Consider the following 26,048-nt stretch of genomic DNA (forward strand, 5'->3'; position numbering starts at 1 on the left):
TTTTTCATGCTTCCATTTAGGAAGATAGGAATCTTTTAAAAGTGAAGTTTTTGCTTGTTTTTGTTGAATTAATATCATTTTAAATCTGTTGGGGGATTTATTTTATAAGCTTTACCAAAGTTAAATTATAAAATTTCTTTTGTATTCCTATTTTTTTGCATTTTTTTACATAGTTTGTTAAAAAAAATGATAAAATAAGCACAAAATATAATTTTTTTTCAATTTGTTTAATTACTTAATATAACTAAACGGTTTTTACAAATTTTAGGCCCCTCAAAATTTTACAAATTTTATCAAAAATTTAAAACTATTGAAATTAAAAAAACATTTATTCTGTTTACAAAAACTAATATTTTTAAATATTTATGACGTACCAGTTCATTTATGACGTCACTGTGCACCGGTTATAATCAAATAAAAGCTTTTTTTTTATTTAATAAAATCTTCAAAGAGTTTTAGGTGAAAGCGTTAAATTCTAGAATCATGATAAAACGACATTGATTGATTGATGTCTCATATTGGTCGACTATGACGTAACAATATTGTTTATGTTTATATAATGATTATATCTGAGATTTTTGAAGTAGTAGAGTTAAGAAAATGAATATTTTTTTTATCAATGACTGACTTATTATTATATTTTTGTTTTCAAAAATGCATTTTTATTTTTTAGCTATTTTATTTTTTTAATTTTGCCTAAATTTTTTGTTTTTATTTTTTATTTTTTAATTCTTTTTAAAGATAATTTTATATTTTAAATTTTTTTTATTGGGAATATTAAAAAATGTTTCTAAAATATTATTTACATATAAATATAGGTTGTTTTAAAATTGTTCTTTTTAAAAGATTAATTTTTTAAATAATTTAAACTAATTACTTTTAAAATAGTTTAGAAAAACAATTTACCAAAAAATTTAAATTATTTTGCAATAATAACATTTCATTCAAAAACTTAAACAATTTAAACTGGACACACCGATCGTTTAACGCTTGTTAATTATTTGTTAAGTGCTTGAAGGGGTCAGTAGAAGGTGATTACTCATATTTAAATTGATTCAATTAAATCCATTTTAAAAGGGATGAAATAGTTTAAAAAAATGTGTTTTTTGGGTGGTTATAAAATTTTTAAAGATTTAGTAAAAAAAAAAATTGTAATAAATTAATTTGATTTTTCGTTTTTTAATTAGTTTTTTAAATTAATTTAGTGGAATTATCTTTTAAATATTAGTTACAACGAATTTATTAAAAAAAACTAAAATTTTAACACTTGCTAAATTAAGGAATAAAAATGCGATTGTTCTAACTGTTACGTCACAACCAAGTCACCAAGTAATACGTCATCCTCATATTACCGAATGTGGTGACAGATTCGATTGGTTTTGCTGACCGTCACTTTTCGTGCGCTTGAATAATGGGCGAGTGATCACGTGACCTTTAAACTCTTTCACTTTAAAAAATCGGACAAGATTCTAAATTTTGACGTCATAAAATATCAATTGTCTTATAATAATGTTATTAAATTTTGCGAAATTTATGCATTTGTAACTAACTAAAATTATCAAAAAAAATGGTGTAAAAAAAAATTAATAAATTTTTTAGGTTTTTAAACACTGTAGTCTAGAGTTCGATTACTAGTGCTTCTATATCGTAGTGCTTTTGGGTAAAGTGCCATCTGTTCTTACTTTTACAATAACTAAACACTAAACAAGTCAATAATATTACAAACTGCCACTAGCAACTTGATACTGGGTCAGGGTAACAAATGTTACTCTAAGTAACCTGGAGCAAACTTTTACTGGCATCGTGATGTAGTGGTAAGAACACTTGCTACACCACACATGAGGTCGTGGGTTCAATCTCCACTGATCTCATGCTGTAGCGCCCTTGAGTAAGGCACTATAAACGGTATGAACTCCTGCTGAGTCAACACTTAATCAGCAGCATAATTACTGGGCAATTATAATCTATAATATCCCAAACTTGAGACTGGGTCGGAGTAAAAGTTGTTACTCTATGTTTAAGTCGCTCATTCCACTTTCATACATCGAGGATAAAGATATATACTAAAAAAAAAGTTTAGGCTGCAAAGTCGACCTTTCCACTTCAAGAATTTCCAAGCTTATATTTAGTAACAAAATGTTCGTTTTTTTCTAGGAAAGCAATTCAAATTTTTCTCCCTGACGTCACTAGCATATCAATCATCTCTAAACACGTCATCGAAATATGTGGCTGCTGCTAAAAGGTATTTAATGTTGTGTTTATATTCCGGGTGTTATGCGGTAACAATGGGTCTTGTTCTTGTAATAAAGAACAATGAAGTTGTTTGATGTCTAAAACTTAAATTGCTGTGATGGGAGTTTAATAAAAAAGATCGGTTTAAGATAAGTTTGTTTTGTTTGTAAAAGTATTTTAATAAATGTGTATTAGCTTGTTTTATTATTAAGAAATATGTTCAACCTTTGAGTAGCAAAGTTCGTTAGTTAAAAGTTTTTTAGGATATTAAACTCATATTCAATAGAATATTAAGAAATTGTATATTTAAAAAGGTCTATTTTATGTTTATATTTTTATATATTTAAGTAAAAGTGTGTTTTAAAGTTTACTGTGTGCGGTTTATATTGTAATTTATGTGTATATAGCGCCCATTGCCGGTAGAGAAATGACGCCAATTTTAAGTTAAAATAGGGATAGAATTTTAGTTTTTGTTAAAGAAAAGTATGTCTAATTTTTGTAGTTAGTTTTAGTTTACCATTAAAGATGACAAACATACATTTTGTTTATATTTAATCTAAAAATAGATGTACTTGTTGCTGGGTTTAGTTAAATTAATATCTTGGTTTAAACTATTCTAAGTACTTGGTTGAGGTTGTTTTTATGAACTATTTTTTTATAGATAGGTAAAAATATTTTAAATATAGTCAACTAAATCTAGTTACATATATAACTTTATTTTAAGCACTTTACCTAGGCTAGTTTTTAAACCAAGAAAGTTGCCCTAACTAAATGTAATTAACTACATTTAGTTAAGTTATAACTTTATGCAAAGTACTAACTTAAATCTTGTTATTTGACTAATTTTTCAAAGTTTAAATTAACTTATAGTGCAAATATATAAACTTACATATGTGATAGTGCATTAATTTATTTCCCATAATCACGGAAAAAGATTTAAATATTTAGTGAGGTAGAAATACAACACTGTTTAGAGCAAGTTTTAAAACTGTTTTAACCTTTTTTACAAAACAATAAAAACTTAATTAAATTTCGAGTTACACACGAAAAATTTAAAATGAAATTTTGATATTATTGTTACTTTAAAAAATTATAAATAATACCGAAAATGTAAGTCTTTAAAAAAGAAAAAAAATCAATGTTATTTTTAACCATTATGAGAAGGAACAATATTTGATTTTTAGGAAAGAATAAAATATTAAAATTTTGAAACAAAAAATTTTTGGAACATAATTGCTTGAAGCAAATTTAAAATGGAACTTGCACAAAATTAAAAAAAAGAAAAAATTAAAAACAATATTAAAATTAGAGATATGAAACTTGTGTATATCAGTTATAAAAGCGATATTAATTATTGCAAATAATTTTTTGCCTTTTTTTTAATTTTTTTTACCATAACATTACCCTTAAAAAATTGAAAATTTAATTCTTAGGTTACACAACTATTATTTTCACTATTTAATTAATAAAATAACTTTTTTTGGGCAAGCAAATATTAATATAACCGTTTAAATCAACTCAGCAAAAACAGATAATACTAAAAATAGGCAAAAATTTATGTGAACTTTATAAGAATGTGTAGGCAGAAGTAGCATAAACTAAACAATTATTTAACCCTAAAAGTTGTATTTTTCTAAAAAATTTTAGGCAACTTTTGGCTGAATTGTGTAACATGATATTAATAGGTAAAAACACATAAAATTATTTACAACAATTTGCACAAAACAGATAGAACAACATTGCAACATAATCGTCTTTTATATTAAACTAGTTTTAACTTAAAATTTGTGGTTTTTATATTTTTAATCGTCTTTTTTGATTGGTTAATCGTCTTACAGGAATAATTTTGTACTTCAATTGAACTTTTGTTAAATATAATGTTGGTGTTATTGAGACAAATATTTAAATGTGGAAAATGGTGTTTTTTTCGTCTTTTTGTTTAAGTTAAAACCTTTTATAGAAAAACATAAGTTTTGTTAAAATAACAATTTTGAAATGGAAAACGCTTTTGTAGTAAAATTAACAACAAACTTTAGACATTAGAATTATAAATTTAATACTGTCTTAAGGGTGTATAAGTTTATCAATTTAAAAAAAAGAAAATTATAAAAACCTATTATTCCAAATCTAAATAGGATTTCATTTTTTCGTAAAAATAAATTTTCGAGTTTGTCAAATTAAATACGAAAAATTAATTTAATTAACCAAAATAATATTGTTAAAATCAAAAATTAAAAATCAAAATTTCGAAATTTGGCGTTTTCAGGTATATGGTTTTTAGCTAAATAAGTTTTCGGTAAAATGGTTTTCCGTAATATTTCAGTAACCCAACCTAAAAATAAATTCTCCGTTTATAAAGGAGTCAATCTTTGAAAATGTCCATGCGCAGTTTTGTCACCCAAACCCCTCGGGTTTGAATCCGACCCTGGGTAACCTGAGATGGAATAATCAATCGGGATTCCTTTATCCCCCATGGAACCCGATAAATATTCCATATCCTGGGCGGAACCGTAATACGCGAGGGGTAAAAACTGTGGTGGGATATTCCTCTGCGTTCTATACGTAATTGGGTTAATTGTGACGTCACTAAAGTCTTGATGGTGACGATTACCATGAACATAATCGTTTAACGAAGATAAATGCGTCGGATACCGAAGCGGTAAATTTGCTTGGTTTGAGTGATTAGGTCGAATAAACGAGTTTCTGTTGTGGTTGTATAACTCCTCTTTACCGCCGTTAGTGGCGCGATATCTGGCCTCGTTGTTGTCGCTAGGTGTCTTCATAAAACCAGAGTAAACATTCTGCTGGTCTGTGAGCTGATTGCTTGGTTTGTAAAAACTTTTGTTTTCGATGTGTGATGTCATCGGGTTGGTTATTCCGTTGGTGTGGTGTGGTGATGAGGTGTTGCTAGCGCCAGATGAGGGCGACCGGGTAATGGTTTGGTTGCCCGCACGGTGGTGTAAGGGAGTAGGGCGGTTGGAAGACTGGGTTACAAATGCTTGGTGGCGGTGAGCAGGGGACATCACTAAAAAAATTAATTATAATTAGCTTTTAAAAAAGGATTAGCTTTTGTGTTATACCGGTCATGGTATTGGGCTACTAGTTTCACGTTCAAGCCACACTATTCATCTTTGAGCCCGGCGTTCACAGATAGCTTAAACACACCAAAAGGTTTCGGGTTCGAGCCGCACCGATGCCACATTATTCACCCTTGAGCCAGGCGTTTACAGATAGTTTAAACACACTAAAAAGTTTCGGGTTCGAGTCGCACCAATGCCACACTATTCGCCCTTAAGCCCGGTGTTTACAGATAGCTTAAACACAACAAAAGGTTTCGGGTTTGAGCCGCACCAATACCACATTATTTACCCTTGAGCCCGGCGTTTACATATAGCTTAAACACACTAAAAAGTTTCGGGTTCGAGTCGCACCAATGCCACACTATTCGCCCTTAAGTCCGGCGTTTATGAATAGCTAAAACACACCAAAAGGTTTGGTGTTCAAGCCGCACTAATACCACACTATTCACCCTTAACGATGGCGTTTACTGAGAGCTTAAACACGTCACAACAGCACAACATTTACCAATACAAAAAATCTATTCTTTGAAGATTATACCAAAAAAATGTCGAATAAAATAATGTTAAAAAAACAGTATTTATGAAATTACTTTAAAATAAAAATGTTAAGTAAAATTTGAGTCAAACTTACTATTAGCGTGAGTATCACACTCATTTTGGTTTAAGAAGTTGATTTCATCTTGAGTATTGTTAGTTCCGTTATATCCATGAGTTCGACATTTATGTAGTTGTTCATCTGTATAATAAACTGTGGTTTAAAACACTTGGAATAAACTGTATAACTACATAAACAAAGCTAACATTTGAATACATTAGTATTGTATAAACTATGGAATAGCACAAGTGCCCAATTGTAATTAAACAAATACAGAACAAAATTAAAGCTGACATTTATGGAACTATTCGCTTGTATATATTGTCTGTATTTTAAATTGTGGATTTAGAAATTGAAAATAAATTGATATATATTTAAAGGCTTTATTGTATTTAAAAAATTACTGAAACAAAGTTAAAAATTAGGCAGAATATCGACTTACAACAGAAAAAGGCTAAAGCATGCCTAAACCTGGATTTAACAATTTTTTTAGCAGTCGTAAGCATTTATATAAGACATTGTATCAAATTTATTATAATTACAACTTTTATTTTAAGTTTACTTTTGCAATACCTTGAAAAAATCAAAAAAAATGTTTACTTGAAATATACGAAAACAAAAAAATAACACAAAATAAACAATGTTTAAACATACCTTGATACGGTAATCCATTATGAGTAGGTCTGGCGTAAGGATAATGATGTTGGTGTGTCGGACGACCACTTAAATTACTAATATGTTGTCCTTGTGCTTCAGTAGCTCGCTGTACAACTAACATTTTCTGTTTTTGTTCCTTTTTAAATTTCATCCTGCGGTTTTGGAACCAGATTTTGATTTGCCTGTAAGAAAAATAAGTTTTTATTAAAAAGATATAAAAATTTATTAAATTGTGCCTGGTTGGCATTGTTGGCAATATTTATAACTATATGTATGTTCAATTTGGCCTACTTAATAAATGAAATTGTCACTTATGGTGTGCAGGTAAAATATAGCAGGCAAATATTAGTTAAGAGTTGCAACCATATTATGACAATTAAAATTCAGCCCATAAGGCCGACTATTGACTGGTATTTACTAAGAATGGGATTGTATTAGATAAAATGATATATTGTAGGTTGTATTTAAGTTAATTTTTACTTTGATTTACTAAATTTTAGGTGTATATTGCCAAAACAAATAGTCATCTTAAAAGAGTTGTTTGAAAATAAAAAATTGTAAGTTGAGTTTTTTGAGTTTAGAAAATTAAATTCTTAAAATATCTGCTTTTTTTTAGTTATTTTTTTAGTGAACTGTTTTTTGACTAAGAACCTAGTTTTCATTTATCATAATTTTAGTTTAATAAAATTATTTTTTTTGAAATTATATAACCTTTTATTTAAATTATAAACATATTGTAATTTTTGGATGCGAAATATTGAATTGACGTCACAATTATGTTTTTTTAGTCATAATCATAAAATTTTAAATAACTTGAATTTTTTATAATTTGTTATTTCAAATATTAAATTTAGTTTATAAAAATATTTTTTTATAACATCCGTTGGTTGAAATCACAAAAAATGTCAAAAAATGTCAAATTAAATCTCCATATTTCAATAAAACGATTGATAGAATATTTGTAATTTTAACACATACATAAATATACATAACCGTTTCAAAATACAAGTTTTATTTATATTTTAAAAGTTTATTTAAAAAAATATTTAAAGATAGGGGGCTTAATAACATTAAACAAAAATTGATTATATTTTTAAAACATGATTTACAATCAAATTTACTAAATAAACAATTTTAAAAAATAAAAAAAAAATTAGCACATTTTTGTGCTATTCACTTATGATAAGTGAATAATAATTAAAATTTTTCCAAAAAAATTATTAAGAAAAAAAATTAAAAAAAATTTACGAAAAATTTTAACCAAGTTTACCTTTCTGACAACCCCAACCCTTGTGCAAGTTCGATCCTCCGAGGCCGACATAAATAATGACTAAAATGAAATTCTTTTTCTAGCTCAACTAGTTGGGAATTGGTATAAGCGGTTCGTTCGCGTTTATTTCCCCCAAATCCTTTATCACTGTCTTCTAATAAATAAAATTAATGGTTGGTTAGTAAGATACCGGCAACATGGTGTAGTGGTCAGAACACTTTTTACACTACATGAGGTTCTGGGTTTGATCCCCACTGCTCTCATGTTGTAACACTCTTAAATAAGGTGTTATAAACAGTATAAACTCCTGCTGAGCTTATACTTAATCAGCAGTGTAATTATTGGGCAATTATAATCTTTAATATCCCAAACTGCCACAGGTAACTTGAGACTGGGTCGGAGTAACTGATGTTACTCTTTGTTTGGGCTGGGTTTTTAACACAAACGATAAATAAGTATAAAAAGGGGTTAAACATTTATCAAGTTTTTTATTAACTTTTCTATAAAAAGCTGTAAGAAAATGAATTAAACCTCAATGTATACACTTTTTAGATTCCAATACACTATTTTGTTTTTTTACACTATTTAGTTTTTGCATTATTGTTTGGGAAAAAAACTTAAATATTAACCACTTTTAAAGGTTGTAAAACTTTTTTTATTTTAAAGGATTAAAAAAAAAATAACTTAAACAACAAGGTTAATTATAGAAAAAAGGTGAAATATTTCATCTAAAGTCTTTTAATAAATAGAATTATAACATATTTTAATTAGTTCCACAAAAATTATTCTTCAAAAAAACTTTAGACTAGCAAAAAATCTAACAAAACAAAACTAAAAAGAGAGAAACTAATTGAATTAAAAGCGCATTAAATCCATAACAGAGCCTGTGAAATCAATTTATCTTTAATGTTTACATATCAACAAATATATCGCTTTAAATTGTAGCATTTTAAAGTAGTTTAAAGCTTATGTTATAGGTACAGTTATTATTTCAGTAATTTAGGTATTTTTTGGTCTTATTTTAACCAGACAAAAAACATACTTATACTAGAAACACTATTGTAAAAATAATATACTATTTGTGAATACTGGAATATAAATTAAAAATTGTTATTTTTATTCATTTTTTTTGGTGTAAAATAATAAATATTTGACCAAAAGTTACATAGAAAAGAGCATTCCTTTTTAGGCCTTATATATTCCTACTTAACTTGTAGTAGCTGTATGGTTATAAACAATAGAACCGCAAACATTTCACGCTAGAACAAAACCTTACAATCTCTATAATTTGATTAACAAAGATTTTTTGTTTATTTCCATTTTTCCAATCTTAAGATCGATCTTAAATTACAATTTTACCTCGAAAAAAAGAATTTTACTTTATTTCTAACAAACACCATTACAAGGTAGTATGACGTCATAACAGCTTAAAAGTGTGACGTCATAACTACCTCAATATGTTTAAAAATGTGAGGTCATTACAGTCTAAAATTGTAACTTCATTAAACTTCAAATATGTTCTCTAAATTGTGACGTCATTGTAGCGTAAAATTGTGACGTCATAACCACGTAAATGTTTTAAAAAATGCGCTGTCATTACAATGTAAAATTGTTACATCATAACAACTTAAATAAAGTTTTTTTTAAATGTGACGTCATTTACAGCGTAAACTTGTGACGTCATAACAACTCCAATATATGTTTAAAAAATGTGACGTCATGAATGCCAATTTCGATTGCCTTTGACAAAATTGCTTTGTTTTTGTGACATAATAATTGGATAAAAAACACGACTTTTAATAAATAAATGATTAATACGAACCCAAAAAAATTAATTAAATTTTCCGTTTTTTTTTAAGATTTTTATGATCAGTTTAACCTTCTTTGTTGACGACTTTAACCTTGAAATTCAGACTTAATATGACTAATACTTAGACAAAAATAGCTTTTTTCGTTTTATTTCGTATTTAAAAACTCATTAGCGGTTTGATTTCCGAAATTTAGGCGCGCTGAGGCATTACCTGATATCATATAAAGCGTAAAAGACGCGTGAAATTGCGATAAAAAAGTTACTAGTATTCGTATAAGACATTCACTTGACCAGCGCGCGAAATTACTTGTTCATTTTCAAGTCCTATATACCAATCTTACATGCTTTATAAAGTAGACAGTCTAAACATTCGACTTTCGTTTGATATTCCTTAAATTCTAATAAATTTGAACCCTTTTGATGGATGTTCTTTTCTAGCAACATCTGGCATAGACTCCAGGTGTTGCAGTTTAACTGACCCTGCGTCTAACAAGAAACACAACCTGATACAATCAGCAATTTCATGGTAACCTATCAAACGTGTTACGTTGACCTCCGTTTTATTTACCCTTTAGGCGCTTTTATAACGCAGCGGATGTGCGTTCAATGTTTAAGGTGGATTAAAAATGAATTAAAATGCGCGAACTGGCGCCATGTTAAAATGTTGATTACACTTTTGTTTATTGCTGATAAAATTGTAACATTTTTGTTATATAAATATATGGTTTAAAGTCGAATCAAGGACGTTTTCTTTGCGTAAGCAGATTTCAATATTAAAAATTCCTTAAATGGTGATATATTAAACTTAAATAAAAAAACAAGGCTTTATTAAAAACACAACGAATTTAAATTTTTTATAGAAATTTTAAATTAAATTTTTACACTCTTCTTGTATATATAGAATTAAATTGGCTTTATTTTGAATTAATACTTATTAAAACAAAAAATTAAAGTAATTTAAAATATTTTTAATATAAATTAATTAACGGTTTTAGTAAAAAATATAAAACCTAGACTTAATTTAAGGTAACAGTTACAAACCCCTTCTGTAGTTGATCTAATACAAAATGGCCAACTTTACAAAGTAGCATCCCCGTATTAAATTTCAAAACAAATCAAAAACAGATAAATTTAACCCATTAGCTAAACTATAAAACACCATACCTTTAGTTTATTAAGAAACACATTTTTTTTAAATATACTAATGCGATAATAATGTCGTACAAGCGAGCCGCGTAAAATTGAAATTATGTAATCTGTTTATTTTTAAGCTGGAGAAGTTGAAAACGATTTTTACATACCAAATTTTGAACTATATAATACATTATATTTATATAGATAAATAACAAGGAATCACTTCTTAAAATTTTGTGTACAATTTATTTTTATTTATATTCATTTAAAACGATACTTAGAAAGAAATTAAAAAAAAACTATTAAAAGTTAATGTTTGTGAGTTAAAAAACCCTAAACTTTATATATAATGTAAAAGTAAATAAGTTTTTTTTTACAGCTTTTACATATCATATTTTTTTTCAAAACTTTAAAAATGCTGTAATTTATTTTACAGCTGTGGGCCTTAACAACTAGTTCTTGTTACATTGAGTTAAATTTAAACCTAAAATCCGATTATAAGAAAGTCAAAACAACTTTCAAAAACTTTTAACTTTTTCAAAACAACAGATTATAACGCACTTGAAAGACTAAATATTCTTAGTTGTGGTTTATGTAGGATTTTAACAACACATGTTGTTGTATTTATTAACTCATAATATACAAATTATTTTTGGTAATACCATATGTGGATATTTAATATAATGTTGTGTATTACAATTTTTCTTTGAGCCAAAATGAAAAAATATATTAATAATAATTTGTTTTGTAAATGTTAAAAAAATATATCAAAGTTTGGTTAAATTTTGTAGATTATGTTAATTGTATAGTAAGGTAGTTATAGAATATATATTTCTTGTTTAATTTTTTTTAAAATGGTTTAAGAATATGGTGTTTCATTTAGTTTTGTAGTGGTTCTTATTTTTAATATTTTTTTTAGAGTTATTATGGTTTAATTTGATCTACTAGTCTCGTATTTTAAATTAATCAAAAATATAAAAATATAAAACGTATAGAAAATATATAAACAAAAAAAATTTTAAGGAAAAAAAAAGTAAATCAAGAATAATAGTTACCCTATAATGTCTAAATATAATATAATATATATATGTTATGTTTTTTTGCGTTTAATATTTCTACTAATTTGGTTTTATAAATAAGTTTTGTCAAAAAGCCTTAATGATGAAATAATTATACTATAGCATTAGACTACTTATTTTGTTTTCTAATATCCTATATTATATAAGTAGATTTAAAAATTAAAAAAAGCTATCTATGTAAAAGATGGTTATATTATGTAGGATATTATATAGAGTTTTAAATTTTGATTTTACTACGAAATACTACAAATCTATTTATATTTTAAACACACACAATATAGCAAAAGGCCTTTTTCGTGCTAAACTAGACTAACATAAATTAAAAGAACCCTAAAAAATGTACATAAACTATACTAAACACTTTATTTTTATATCTTCTTACAAATGGTATTAAATAAATTTATAGAACTCTTCACACGACAATTTATTATCCTATGGTTTCTAGGCAAAGTTATTTTTAATTAAATAAAATGTAAAATATTAAGAAACATTAAACTAACCTGATGACACACTGTTTGTGTGTTTCTTCTTCTGATTTTGTCGACTTTCCTTCATCCAGGGAAATATTTGTTCATTTGAAACTTGTTTGTTGACTTCATGTTTTCCGCCATTTTCTTTTGGGTTCGTTGTTTTATGTTGTTTGTGACGTAATTTGTGTTTATTTCGATCATTTTGGTTTTTGTTTGTCCTGTCATCTTCTAGAATTTTCGAGTTTTGAGTATTCCGACCGTTTTCTAACTTTGAATCATCGTTGTTTGAGTTCGGAAATTCATCGATTGAACTTCGCGAGTTAGCGGCAAAATCGGCCGGAACATCCGCCTCCAACCCCGGCGAAGTGATCATATTTTCCTCGGGCACAGACTTGTTTTCTAGGTGATCTTGTGGCGACATTAATTCGCAGCTATCCGATAATAAAGCACTGGGGTTATTAAACTTAATGCTATCTCCTCGGTTATTTTCAATGTTGTGTGGGTCTTCAGTTGATAGATCACCATTCATTTGCAGGGATTTAGTCTGTCTGCCTGAGCTAAGACCGCTGTTGTGACTGTTAAGCAAGATATTGGGCTCAGTAAACTTCGCCCGAGGCAGGGTAGACTGAGAATAATTAGCATCACCATTTTTCTGGCCCGAAATAAGACTTATTGAGCTGTTATTGTTGATATTTGTATCCTCAAAACATTGATCTAACGAAAATTGATGCTTGCTTGCTTTTTCTATATGCACACCATATTCTATCTCATAGTTGTCCTGATTTGGCGAATTCCTTGCGTTATATTCCGTGTTTGGTGACGAGTTATGGCTCAAAAGAACGCTTGAGTTATCATCTGTTCCTTGGTAGAAGTCAGTTCTGCCACATCGCTCAAAATCTCTGTTCAATTTTGTTTTCTTTTCAAATAAAACCGAATTTTCTCGAAAACTAGTTTGGTACGACCCCGTATCATCACTGTCAAAAATATTTTCATTGTAACCACTCTTGTTTTGTGACGTCATAGTTCTGCTTTATAACATAACAAAGCAATAATAATTGCTTAAAAAGTTCAGCTATTTCTGCGATTTTTTGTTGTTTTAAACCGTGTGCATTGAAGCGAATAATAACGACACTATTGATTTTGAACTTTCGAGTATGGTGACGTCACAATCACGGCTTTGTTATCCTGCGCTACGGTCACCGAGGCAACGGTCAGTCGGTCACTGATTCTGTTTCGATGGACGTAGAAAGATCACGTGACTTGAGCCTGTATAAATAAAACTGGATTTAAATGTGTGATAACTTGATATCTTATTGAGTGTTGCACTTGTGGCTGAATAAGGTAAAAAATGTGGTTCTTTGTGCTTTAGAGTTCGCACCTAAAGTAAGACTATTAGGAAAAGCTTTAGAATCCAATTTTTAAACTTAAAAAACGTTTTTTAGGAATAAAAAATAATTAAATAAAAAAAAATTGTGCATTAAAAATCTATTTATTAAAATCTAATTTTTTTGTTTATTAATATATAGATTCACACTTTTATGCTTTTTTTATTTAGTAAAATAACCCATTTAATCATTTTTTTTTTTGATATACTTAACATTTTTGTAATTAATTTATATGATATTAAAAACAATCTTTTTTCAACAAATTTATTTTTTAAACTTTTATCACTAATATCATTCGAAAATTTTTTGTTACAATATTTTATGAAGACATTCACACATTGACCTTAACATTTTTTAATATTTGTTTGCAAATTCTCCTCACCACTGAACACTAATGAGCTATCTCATTAGCAACCACGTGTTCCAGATGGTAACAACATGAATCTTGTGTTAAATCTTAATCTTTAAATCAGTGATTATTTAGTTTTTTAATCCAAAACATGATTTTAAAATTTGGGTTTGAATTTTTTTGGTTTTAATTCAATTTTTTTGAGTGGTTTTTATTAGTTAACTGTTTTTGTTTTTGTTGAATACTTAGTTTATGTTATGTTAGGTGTTAAAATTTAATTTTTTTTACAATTCAAGCATTTTTTAATTAGTGATTAATTTTATAATTCTTAATTAATAATCAAAAATACCAAAATTAATTTTTTGCAAAGCAAAAACTCTTCTTTTTATTTTTAAAAATTTTGAATAAATCCAACTTTTAAGAGCACACAGTTTGACCTTGGCACAATAAAAACTTGACCTTCATAGAACTCATAAAACCAGAACGTTATTTAGTTTTAAACCTTTTTAAAAAATGCTGACTTTGAATTTTTTAACCAAAGCAAAAAACTAAATTTGTTTTTAAAAAGACTAGAACTAGGTATTTAAAAAAATACGCATAATTAATAAATTAATAAAATTATTAATAAAAATATAAGCACAAAAACACAAAAAAAGATTTTAAAAAACAAACAAAAAAATAATTGCCTAAAAATGTCATTTTTTGATTTTTTTTAAATTACAAAACACTAATAATTGGTACTTTAAAAACAACAAAAACTTTAATTAATAATAAATAAAACATAATTTAAAAAAAATTAATAAAAAATTTAAAAAAGTAGCACTAAATGTTTCTGAAATTTTTTTCGTTTTTATTTTAAATTTCTCCACCAGGTGCTAATGAAGCGTTAATGTAAACAACTTGACTATAAACAGTTATTTTAATAAGTGTTTACAAAATAGTTTAGCGTACTTTTAAAGCTTTATAATTTGTCGTTAAAATATTTTAAGGTACTTATGTTTCAAAGTGACTTAAATTATGTTTTTAAAATCATTTTTAATTTGTTTTTTAGAAAATTTTGTAACTTTTTTTTTTGATGAAAAATATATATTTTTAATCATTTTTTTAACTCATTTGACTTTACAATTTTTAAAATAATTCAAAGTTAAAACTTAATCATTTTTTTTATTAATAATATTTCCAATATAAGTTAAAAAAATAAAAAGATTTTGTCTAAAATAATAAAAACATTATTACAATTTTGGACCCCCTAAAAATGGGTCAAAATACGTTATATTTAAAATAATTCACATTTTATTACCCAAAGAAATCATAGTAATACCCCAAAATTTAATGTTACTGTTTTATTACAAATTAATGTATTTTTTTATTTTTTTTTTATTTTTTTTTTGCATTTTGTTTTTTGCATTTTTTTATTTTTACAATTTTCTTTTTTTACAAGCGCTTAATATTTAAAACAATTTGAATTTTTACCTAACTGTTTGGGTGGTCCTAATGTAATTAAATCCATCCAAGCCTTGAGATTGAATCGTAATAAAGAAGGTGTTAGAGTTTATCTAAGGCCTATGTACGGTGTATATTTGGGCACAGTTAAGATTTAAAGATGCCGCTTATATTTCTACGCCGATATCTAGTTTTGACAGCTATCGTTAATCACTTAAACCAATCAATTCTTATTATAGCAGCTTTTAGGTTGGTTTGAATACTTTAGACACCTTTTTTGGTAACAGATTTTTTTTTGAGAAACATCTAAAAATATATGCCACATTTTTGGGCTAGATTTTAAACTAAAAACGCTATTTAAAAATTATAAGTAGGTTAATTATATTAAAAATAATTTCACATTAAATTAAATTTGGCTTAATATTTTTTTTTTCAATTTTTTATATTTTTATTTAAAATGTAAATTTCGTTTTTTAACCAAAAATTTTAATATTTCTGTAAATTTCACATGTGCGAGGCTTAGAACAGGTGTGCTTATGGATTATTACAAAACAATAAATAATTGTTCATCAAATAAAGCCGATTATTCTAAACAATCAACAAACAAATCACATTATTAGCCACTGTTGCGAAATTTTAACACTGGTATATTTGAAAACGATTTAAAGACAAAAATTAACAATTTTAACCAAGAAAACCTAAAATTTATCATTTTTAACAATTTTTTTTTACCATTTACAATATTCAATACTAAAAATATAATATAATTTAAACAATTGTTATAATATACTCTAAAATACAACAGTAAAAATATAATTTAAAAACTTTTTAAAAAATACCTTTTTTAAGTTAGTTTTGCTTGAAAAAATAAATCCATTTTTCATTCTAACTTTTGGCTTGTATAAAATAATAATAATCCATCGAAAAAAATTAGATTTATTTAAATAAATCACTTTAACCATTTTAGTACTAACTATATTTTCAATATTAATTGATTTATTATAATTCTGTAATTAGTAATTATAGTTAATTAAAATATATATATATTGGACAAAATGGCGCGCCTGCAAATTTTTGCTTAAAAATGTATTTTTTTACATTTATTCAAATCTTAACTTTTTTGTTTAAGTTACTAACTCCAATCTATAACTTAATAAACTACCTATTATTTAAAATTTTTAATTGAAATAACAATGGTAGTTGTAGCACTAATTTACGCATAATACGCATATTAACATTGGTCTTATACTTCTATATAAACTGTTTACCATAATTTTAAATTAGCCTTTTCTAAAAACTATCGTTCAGTCAATGACTTAACAAACTACCTATTATTTATTCTATTTTTAATACTATTTTACGCGTTATACGAATTTTAATACAGGTTTAAATATTTCTTTAAAAACGGTCGGTTACTATAATTTTAAACCCGTTTTTAGTATGAAAATGCCCCCATTCCTTAACCCCCATTTATTCTTGAACTTTAGTGGGTTTACTTCCCAGGTTCAAGTTATAACGCTTCAAATATTGTCAAATGACTTAAAACCATTTACTTTACACAAACGCTGAATTTGAAATTAAATTTAAATAAGGTTGAATAATTACCCGCTAATGTTTTGGAATTATTTTTATAATATTATGTTTGATTTTGAAGTGATATTTTAACGTTTTGTGCTGGATTTGTTATCAATAATATTGTCAACATTAGTTTACTTGTAAGACCTGTTAACAATATTGGTTATGGTTCTACTAGTTAAGTTATATTAACCATATTTTGGCTAATTCACTTTTATTATATGCATGATATTTTAATATAACATAGGTCTAATTTTAGGACGTGAATAATTATCTTGGGTCTAAGTAAAAACAAAATTAATTCAACATAATTTTTGAATTCTATTTTTTTTTTTAATTTTGTTTAAAGTAAACTTTAAAAACCGCATTGAATTAGAATATACCTAGATGTATTTTATCTTAATTTAACTTAATTATTATCAATTCAATTAGCTTATTAGGTTTAATATAGAGTAACTTTTAAATTAAATTATGAATTAATTTAAATTTTTTAGCACAATATTTATCAAAAAATTAAAATTGTTCGATTTTTAAAGAAGGTATATTAACCTAATTATGCGTTTTAGATATTTTGTAAATGGTTTTGTTATAAAGTGGTTTTAAAATTAAAGGATTTTGTATATTAAACCGTTAAAACTAGTGTGAAAGTGTTTATAAAATTACTTAAAAGTACTAAAATGTCAATTTTTTTGTTAAAAATTAAAAAAAAATGTTAAAAATTAAAAAAAAATTTAAAATTTGAAAAAAGTTAAAAAAATGTTTAAAAAATATAAAAAAATAAGTTAAACATTTCAGCAATATAAAATGTAACGATAACTTGTTAACCACATAACGGTATGTATAATATCAAACGTAAAACTCCATAAACGATAGCGTGTCTACGTTTTTGTGCGTGATCTATCAATGCCAGCATTACTTTGAAGTAAGGTTCGAATTACAAGCAGTAGTTTACAGCAAATTTGCTTGCAAAGCATCCACAACTTTGCACAAAAATAAAAACCCTTTTTTCCCATGAAAAAATCCGATTTTTTTCTGTTTTTTTTTGGTTTTTGGCGACGTTTTAAATTTCAGGAATTTTTGATCGACAGTTTTATCTATTTCCGGTTTCGGTCGTTAGCGAGGAACTAATGACGTCACACTTATGTCTGTGACGTCACAATCACTGTAAAATATTCTGTATCGAAAATGTAAGGCCTTGTTTTATACTCTAATGACGTCACTATATTTTGATGTTTTAATTACGTCATATCTCGTTTTAAATTTCTTAAAATTGTAAATCAATGTCTGGTAAATTTAAAAGCGTGTTTATAATATTTATACAAGTTTATCGAATATTTATTCATTATATATTCATAAACCTTTGATTTTTGCCATTAGCACTTATTTTCTAACTAAATTTAAATAACAAACTATCTTTACACCAGTCACTTAAATTAGTGTACCATAAACACTTACTCTACTATTATAACTTGAAAAACTTACAAATATATATAATATACTAAACCAGAATTATACAAATTAACTGTAGGCACACTCTTATGCAACTGCTAGCTATTAGTAATGAGTTAAAATGGGCACAAAAACACAGAGTTTAGCTTTGCTCTTAAATATGTCGAATTTAAGTGTTATAAATTACCTTATTAACCTCGGCTTGATGTTAAACATACATTTCTACACAACAGCATACAACAGAATGGGATAAATTGTTGCAAGGGATTAAGGTATTAAGGATATTTTTAAAAGTAAGATTTTTAATTTAAGTTTGGATGTTATAAAGGTCTTAACGATATATTAGTAAGTTTTTTTTAGTTTTTTGGTTTCATTTTTGTATAGAATAGTTTATTCTTTAATTTATTTATGTTAATTTTGTGTTTTTGTATGGTTTTTGTTTAGTATACTATGTAATTTCTATGATATTTTGTTATGAGAATTTTAATAAATTAAATATTGCAGATATATAATATTTGTTTATTGATTGTATATTAATTTAAAATTTTATTTTTTTGTTTTTAATTTGTATTTTTTATTTGCGTAAAATTTATTTTAAAGTTTAAATTTTAAATTTTTTTACTTAAAAAAATAAAAATAAAATTAAACTTTATTTCAACCTTTTTTTAAACTTTTTGTTATCAACTTTAAAATGTCCTCTCTGCCCGAACGAAAACACTCGATCAATATTTAACCTTTACGTGACCTTTTTCAAATTTCAATTGGTCAAAAGTTGACCAAAATCCGAGTTCGAATTTCGATCGATCACTCCCGAGTAGACAGTTAGTTTTTATACGAGGCTTGAGACAATAGCCTTTATCTCGCTCTACGGTAATTGTTCGTCTGAATGGGCCCTGTTTTAAAGCACCTAGTTTTTAAGGTTTGGAATATATATAAACGCAATGTAATTAGGGTACTGTTGCTAATTTTTTGATTGGGTAAATTAGGTAATGGTTGTTATTATACATGTTTTTAATACACTAAAATCTAATTCCCCCTATTTTTACTCTGTTTTAAAGCACCTAGTTATTAGAAAACTTTGCAATATTTTTGGTGAATTGGATTATATATATAAACGCAAAAAAATTAGTATTTTGGGTATTTATTTGATTAAATTCGGATAATGATTGTTAATGTATATGTATATAACACAATATAATACAATTTTCCGTATCTTTACGCTGTTTTTAAACTTAAAATTAGTAATTTTATGTAAAGTGTAAATTTTTTTAAAGGTAAAATACAATGTCTTAAAAATTTTTATTTTTGCGAAAATTAAAAAATTTTAAAATAACTTAAATCTCAATGTAAAAAATCACATATTTTTACACAATTTTAGGCCCTCCAAATTCAGCTAATTTATAGCGGAAACAACTTTGTATTTTTTTAACCTTAATTTCACTTTAAATGAAAGTTTATTTTTGTGGATATATTTACCCATACCCAGCTGCACAGGTGTTACTAGTTTTTATGTTGTAACTGTTACTAATATAAGCCGATTATTACGTATAATAATATTGATTGTTCAGTTGAAAGGAGAATAGGTTTTAAGTAGTTTTATACAAAACAAATTAATTTTTTCTGCGTTTTGAAAAAGTTACATCTTTAGCGTATAGTTATATCTGCCATACTGAAAATGAATTAAGAATAATTACTGAAAATGAATTAATAATAGCGCAGTACAATTTATTCGGTGTTTTTGGTTTAGTTTTTAAGTTATTTAATATGACTGCATGGTATGTTGTTGATTTTACTAAATTTTAACTTATATGCATGAAATATAGTTAACTAGTACTGTAATATACTTTAAATCTAAATATTACTGCTTAAACTTCACTAAACCTAATTTAAAATAGTTGTATATACTTTATGTTCTTACTGCTAATAAAAGTGATAGTTACACTTTACATACAAAACTTAAATTCAACTAAAAAAAAATAATCGTAGTTTCAAAATAGGCCAACTCTTAAAATATTTTTAAATTTGTTAATTTTTTTAAAACTATATGTTTATATCTAATTAGGCCAAAAAGCACGCATTTTTTGCTACACATATTAGGCTACACATTACTATTTAAAGATATAGCCAAAACTTTAAATAATTTTACATTTGCTAATTTTTTAACACAAAAAGTTTATATCAATTTAGACTAAAAAAGACAAATTTTTTACTATATATATTATGCTATTAAACTGAACCTAATAAATACAATAGTCCACTATACAAATACAGATATAACACTGTTTTAAATAAAGCGAATTACTATCTCAATCACAACCTCTTACTAAACACACAACCGCTTAACAAACAACAAATGTAAGACTTCAAATCTAGCTTTTTGATCATCAGTCTATGCTATAAGCTTGAGTAATTGGGTTTTAATTTAAAGTAATTAATCATCTCTTAATGTAATTGTTGGTTGAATAGTTCTGGAATTATTAAAATGGTTTTTAAAATGGTACTTGTTTAAATTGGTGTTTAATTTTTTTTTTAAATGGTGCTTTTGCCCAAAAATGTTTGCAAATATGGTGTAAATAATGGTGTTTAAAAGTAGACAAATGTTGATTATGGTTCTATTTGGTTTAAAATGGTATTATTGCTAATATTAAATATTGAATCATGACCATTTTATATTAAAAATAGAAATGTTAAAAAGTTTAGATGGTCTTAAATTGTATATTTAAATTAAAATGGTTAGAAATGGTTTTTAATAAGTGGTTTAAGTAATTAAAAATGGCTTAAAAAAATTGGAAAAGTTAAAAAATTTATATTAATTTTTACAGAACGAACATCAAAATGTTGAACAACGTACAAGAATGCGATTATTTGGTTCATCGTTGACAATGATATAATGTCTTGACAAAGGTATTTATGACGTAATAAGATCACTTAAGCGTGATTGTACAACTTCCTAATTTTGAATTTTTTAACGTTGAATTTTGAGTTTTGAGTCTAGTTTTAAGGGATATTAAGACCAGTTAAAATAACATTAAAAAAGTGATTAAAATTTTAAATATTTTTAAAGATATAAATATATATTAGACAGATTAAGAATATATTTTAAAAATAGAAAATAGAATTTAAAAATAAGATTTTTTTAAGTTAAGTTTTTGTGTACGAAAAAGTTTAGTAGAATTTTAGAATGTATTAATATTTTTATTTTTTAAACAAAACGATAATTTGATTATTAATTTTTATTAGTTGTATATTACCTAAATTTAAAGTAAAATAAGGCTGTATCTATTATGGTATAAAGTTTTAATTTAATTTTGGGGTTAATTAAATTTTTATTTAGTTTTAAGTTACCTTAATTGTACATTTAATTATTAAATTGTTTTTTTTGAGTTTTTACAAAAAAGTTGTTTAGAGTTTAAGCTATTTTAAAATATTTTATAAAAACTTACTACGTAAGCTTAATATGTAAATTAAATACAATTTTAAAATTCGCGTAAAATATTTTTAAAGCATTAAATGCACAATTTTTGTTAAGCTTTAACGTTAAGTGTTTAAACTAGTAAAAAACATCATCTAGCTACCTTAAATATTACTAATTACGATCGCTTGGCGGCAGTATAGGTTTATACAACTATATAGTTTGTTGTTGTTATTGTCGTATTTAAATTAAGTTATTTTCTATGAGTAGAAGTTTAATATTTGTAATGATATGTTAAAAATAAAAATTATAAATATTTTTAAATTAAAAAAAACAACAACAAAAATGTAAATTACAATTTATAAAAAAAATACGAATTTTTGTGTAGTCTAGTTTTCTAATAATACATCATAATATTAATAAGTATTAAATCTTAATTTTCTTACATAAAAAACATTTTAATATTTTAAAAATGTTTTAAAACAAGAAAAAATCGCTAAAAATTTAAATTTTTAGTTTGTTGAGTTTATATAGTAAATAGTTAGGTATCATGAGGTCACAATAAACAAGGTTATTGTTTATTTGTTTAGTCACAATACTCTGAACATTTCAATGATCTCTGAAATAGTTTAGTCTTATATTCCATGTAGGCGGATTGGTGTTAATAAACTTTTGGTAAATTGATATTCTTAAAGTTAAATATTTTTCTTAAATATTTTTGTAGATTTAGTATTCTTAATGTTAAATATTTTTCTAAACTGTTTTGTTTTATTTTTTTGTGGAATATATTTTTTTAATTGTGTTAAAAATTTACAATTTTTAATTTAAAACTGGGTGAAATTTTACAATATTTTAATTAAAGTTTTGATCTATTTTATTTAAAACGTACAAAAGTTATTAAATTTTGGGTAAATTAGGTTTTTTTATGTTAATGTTTATTTTAACTGTTTTTGTTTTAATTTTTGGGTCCCAAATAAAGTAAACTTTAAAGGTTTTTATTTTTTTACAATTTATTATCTATTTTATGTTTAAAAAGTAGATAAAATTATAAACAAATCAAAAATAATTTATAGAGTTTAATTACATTAAAAACATATTTTCGTAGCTGTACTATAAAAAAAAATCAAATATATTTTAAATCCAAATTCAATAAAACTAGAATTTCAAAACTTTTCGCGTTTTTTTTTAGGTCTTGCGTATAATATTACAGTATTGATTAATTACTATTAAACACAAGGTCTCTTATACATTATAACATACAGCTGCCTGTGCGTTACAAGTTATCTCTATTATGTGGTATATGATCTTCAGTTAAAATATTTGTTTATGATTAAATATATTGAACTATTCGGGTGGTTAAGATGGTTTTGTGTTACAAACTTTAAAATCACTTTCTAACCAAGGACTTTTATGTAGGTTTTGATAAATTAATTTAATCAATCAATTGTCAACTTGTTTAAAGCGGTTTAAGGTCCAATATTAAGCTTCAAAAATTGTTTAATTTTGTTATTATTGATATTTTCCTGGTTTACTATATGTTTTTATTATTAGTGTTTAAAAAAGATTTTGATGCTGTATATATATATTAATTATCCAGAATAAAACTGGTATTAAGTACCTTAATTATTACACTTTTAGGAGACTTTTTTAAAAATTATTTACCATTTTATAATTTTACATTTGTTTAAGTTGTATCAGAAACATAGAAAAATTAGTTAGTTTAATTTTTATGATTTTCAAAAATTAAAACTTAGCCTTAATAAAACTTTATGTGTATATTTAGATCAAAATAAGTAATCGTGTAAACTATAGTTCATTTAAACATATATACATATAAACACATAAGCACAGTATACTATATATAAATACACTTACAAACGTGCTATTAAAACAGATATTAGTTCACTTTAAACATAATTAAATATAATTTTATTAATATGTCATTTAAAACGAAACTTACGATTTAAAATTCGTGTTTAATCGAATAATTCTCTGATACAATGTGTTGTTGAACCTGTAAGTTAAAAGTAAAAGTTAAACAACTTTCATGTACTTTAAAGATAAGGCGACTGTATAAATATTATACAAACCTACTACTTCTAAAGTGTAGTAATGTCAACATAAAAAATATATAAAAAAATCTGTAAAAATTGAAAATAAAATATATAATTGCAGTACAAAGTATTGAAAATATTTTTTATTTTAGATTTATTAACTATGTGACTACTCCTTCTAATTATAAAAATGTTCACATTAATAAAATAGCATAAAAAATTAAAACCCCTTATAAAAGCATTACATATAATTAAATAATTGGTATTTTTACTTCATTAACTTATGTGATATTTTAACACATGCAATAAAAATAAGACCATTATATCAATATTATTTAAATCTCTACTATAACTATTTATAAATGAAAGAGTAGAAAAATTAAAAATATTTGCGTAAATTTTAAATTTATTAGAAAATTCTTTTAAATTTTATTTGAAATAGTTAAACTTACTTATAAATTTTATCATATGCAATATATTATAGTTTATACGGTGTTGTTACAGGTTAAATGTATAATGGGTATTGTCCAATACTCTATTTATATTGTCGCCATTTTGTTTAATGTTTTGTTATTTTTATTTTACATTTTTATTTATTTGTGGTTAACCATAATTGTGAAGCGGATTAGTGTGAGGTTTAAAGGTTCATAAACATAACAGCTTTAAATTGGGATAATTTTTGTTTTAATATTCAGCGTTTTAAAGATTTTGTTAAAAAAGTTACAAATTTTAATGTTTTTCTTTAATATTAAATTGGATTGTAATTATAAGGTTATTGTTGGTTTGTATATTGTTTGTTTAAGTATTGTTGTAATAATGGTTGATTCTTTACGGTATGTTACGTCACAAATGATAAATAAAACATTAAAATTACCGCGTTTTATATACTATAACATAGTAATACTTAGTTAAACTACAAAAAGTTAGTTAAAATTATAAATTTACTTAAAAAAAATCAATTTAATTTTGTTGGCATGTTAATTTAAATCAGTGAAAATATATGGTGAATAAAACCAAGTGTTTATATGTTAATTATTAGATTATACTATTCATAAAAAAGACATTAAACATTCTAACTTAAACCTAATCATTAAATGTTCAATAATTTTAATGTAATTTTAAATTATATTTTTGTAAAATGTGTGTATTTTTAAGTCAGTTTAAGATATTAGTAAAAGAGTTATTTAATTATCTAATCACAGTTATGTATAAAAATATTCTTACATATGAATTAATAATATGGCAAATAAATGCGTTATTTTAAAAGTTCACCTAAATATGTAAATTTGCTTAAATTCGTGGTCAATAAATGAATATTTTACTCTGAATTTAAATAACACAAAAATTTAGGTTAATTTATATTAAATTTTGTTAAAACTTGGTATATTTAACTCAATTATATAAGCGCCATTTTATTTGCTTTTTTTACAGATTATAATTAGGAAAACTTAATAATTAAAACGGTTATTAATTAACAAACATAAAATGGAATACAAAAGTTACAACATACACTAACAAAAGTTGATTTTAAAAACTCAACCAAAAAAATCGGTAACAAAAAAAAACGAAAAAAAATTGAAAAATTTTATCCGAGTCGTTACGCTTTGCCAGAGGTTCAAACAAAACATTTTTAAAAGCGACAAAAAGTCACTTACCTTCGTTGTTCCTTGGTTGTTAGTTGCACAGCCTAACTCCACTTAGAACCTAGCGTTTCTTATTACAGTTTACCTGTACGACAAACCATAAATCAAAGCTCTAAATGTTAGGTTTTGAATTTCAGTCTGTGACAGTTTTCGCTGTCTAGCCTACCTCTATCTTTCTCTCACTATATAACTAGACTTATTCTTTTCGTTTGTTTAATTCTAGTAAGTTGAAATTATTTTTTTTACTATTTTTTGCTGTATTTTTTTATTAAAATATTCACAAAATTTTTGGTTGTTTTTTAATCTATATTATTAAAATATTTATACCCAATATAAATTTCTATTTAAATATAATTTAATTTTATTTAAAACTTTAGGCAATGCTTTCCTTATTTTTTTCGTTTTTTTTGC

The 26,048-nt window shown here is 25.1% G+C and overlaps 1 protein-coding gene across 3 annotated transcripts; it reads right to left on the reverse strand.

Moving 5' to 3' along the window:
• Positions 1–3,397: 3,397 nt before the first annotated feature.
• Positions 3,398–25,723, reverse strand: LOC145741408 (uncharacterized). 3 transcript variants are annotated; one of them, XM_082558999.1, is made up of 7 exons: positions 25,650–25,723; positions 23,901–23,954; positions 12,358–13,593; positions 7,835–7,985; positions 6,562–6,746; positions 5,944–6,048; positions 3,398–5,257 (listed from the first exon to the last, which is right to left on the reverse strand). In XM_082558999.1, the coding sequence occupies exons 3-7, from the start codon at positions 13,346–13,348 to the stop codon at positions 4,584–4,586; spliced, it is 2,106 nt and encodes a 701-aa protein (XP_082415125.1). In that variant the 5' UTR covers positions 13,349–13,593; positions 23,901–23,954; positions 25,650–25,723; the 3' UTR covers positions 3,398–4,583. The 3 variants fall into 3 exon arrangements, with proteins under 3 accessions (XP_082415125.1, XP_082415123.1, XP_082415124.1); XM_082558997.1 differs by having other exon boundaries at positions 7,835–7,988; XM_082558998.1 differs by lacking the exons at positions 23,901–23,954; positions 25,650–25,723 and adding an exon at positions 16,344–16,399 and having other exon boundaries at positions 7,835–7,988.
• Between the last annotated feature and the right edge of the window lie 325 nt (positions 25,724–26,048).

The sequence above is a fragment of the Corella eumyota genome, chromosome 2, assembly GCF_963082875.1.
Source record: "Corella eumyota chromosome 2, kaCorEumy4.1, whole genome shotgun sequence".
NCBI classification, from domain to species: Eukaryota; Metazoa; Chordata; class Ascidiacea; order Phlebobranchia; family Corellidae; genus Corella; species Corella eumyota.